Raw genomic sequence first — 1,353 nt, 5'->3', positions numbered from 1 at the left:
GCTTCTGATTGGTTGATTCTCCATATTTCAGGATGGAGTCTGGGATCGTGGCGGACATCGAGGTTGACGGTTTGATTCCTACGGACAGCGATACCTTCTACCAGATCAAGAGTCAGCCAGTCAACATCAGGTACCTCAGATTGAACATTGAAGCCTCCAGGTACCGACTAATTCCTGGAAACCACTGGCCAGGCACAGACTAATTCATTGGGCCAGACTAATTTCTGCAAGCAGCCGACTAATTACAAATTAATTCCTGCAAAAAAAACAAAAACAAAAAAAGTCAAAAACTAATTCCTGCAAATGACTGACCAGGCAGACTATTTCCTCTTAATCACCTTAATCTGACACAGACTAGTTCCTGCAAACAAATGATCAGCTATGCAGCTGAAGATTCATCCAGGTCATAGTCATAGACCTTTTCTAGTAGCCCAAAACTGACAAAACTAACTGATAAGATAGTTAGTGTAGCGTTGTAATCGTACCGCGGAGGCTGCGTTCCGCCCCTCTGCGTCCTTGAGCAGGAGAGATTGCTTAGAACAGAGATTATAAAATGAAAAACAGGATGAACTCCCTTTGTCTCTCCTTTCAGCTCCTCCGCAGCCTCCCCCTCATCCTCAGCTTCATCCTCACTTCCGTCAGTGATGTCATCAAGGTCAGCAGAAGCGCTTCTTCTTCTGAGGTTTTTCCCTGGTTGTCCTGTGGGGGGAGCTGCGGTAACCTGCTCCTCTTCTTTCTGCTCCTGCAGGGTTCTGTTGCGTCAGGGGCTTATGCGTCAGCAGGCTCTGGAGGAGGAGCAGAAGGAGGCGCAGCAGCAGCAGCGCTCCATTGACACCTCCTCCCCTATTAGCCTGACTGTGACCACTTCCTGTACGCCTGCTCAGGTTCCTGTGGAGGTGCTGAAGGTGCGGGACGTCCCATGCTACACATGAATGGAGAACAATTAAACCTTGGTGTCACTCTTAGCTCCTCCCACTGTGTGTCTGGCAGGTGCAAACCCACCTGGAGAACCCCACCAGGTACCACATCCAGCAGGCTCAGAGGCAGCAGGTCCGACAGTACCTGTCCAACACTATGACAGCCAATCAGCAGCCAGCCGTGCAGCCAAGCCCCTCCCCCAAACAGGACTCCGCTATCGAGCTGTCCAATGAGAGCAGCCCAAAGCAAGAGGTAACCGCTAGAATCGGGTCGTGACAGCAGCAGGTTCTGCTTAGCTCCTCGGCCGGTTCTGATCGGCCAGCAGGAAGACAGGAAGCAGTTAGAGCTGATGCTGCTTCCTGTTAGAGCTGATGCTGCTTCCTGTTAGAGCTGATGCTGCTTCCTGTTAGAGATGATGCTGCTTCCTGTTAGAGC

General features: G+C 50.8%; 1 protein-coding gene across 1 annotated transcript in view; it reads left to right on the top strand.

The window, feature by feature from the left end:
* The window catches only part of tfe3 (transcription factor binding to IGHM enhancer 3), a 12,394-nt gene that overhangs the window by 5,655 nt on the left and 5,386 nt on the right, over positions 1 to 1,353 (top strand). Inside the window, 4 exon segments of the mRNA XM_015397895.1 lie at positions 32 to 130; positions 593 to 655; positions 749 to 905; positions 991 to 1,170. Of these exon segments, the coding sequence (XP_015253381.1) occupies positions 32 to 130; positions 593 to 655; positions 749 to 905; positions 991 to 1,170 (499 nt within the window).

Source organism: Cyprinodon variegatus, unplaced genomic scaffold, assembly GCF_000732505.1.
Source record: "Cyprinodon variegatus isolate N-32 unplaced genomic scaffold, C_variegatus-1.0 Scaffold28, whole genome shotgun sequence".
In the NCBI taxonomy this organism is placed as follows: Eukaryota; Metazoa; Chordata; class Actinopteri; order Cyprinodontiformes; family Cyprinodontidae; genus Cyprinodon; species Cyprinodon variegatus.
Note: the sequence above shows the minus strand (reverse complement) of the source record. Positions and strands in the feature narration are given on the sequence as shown.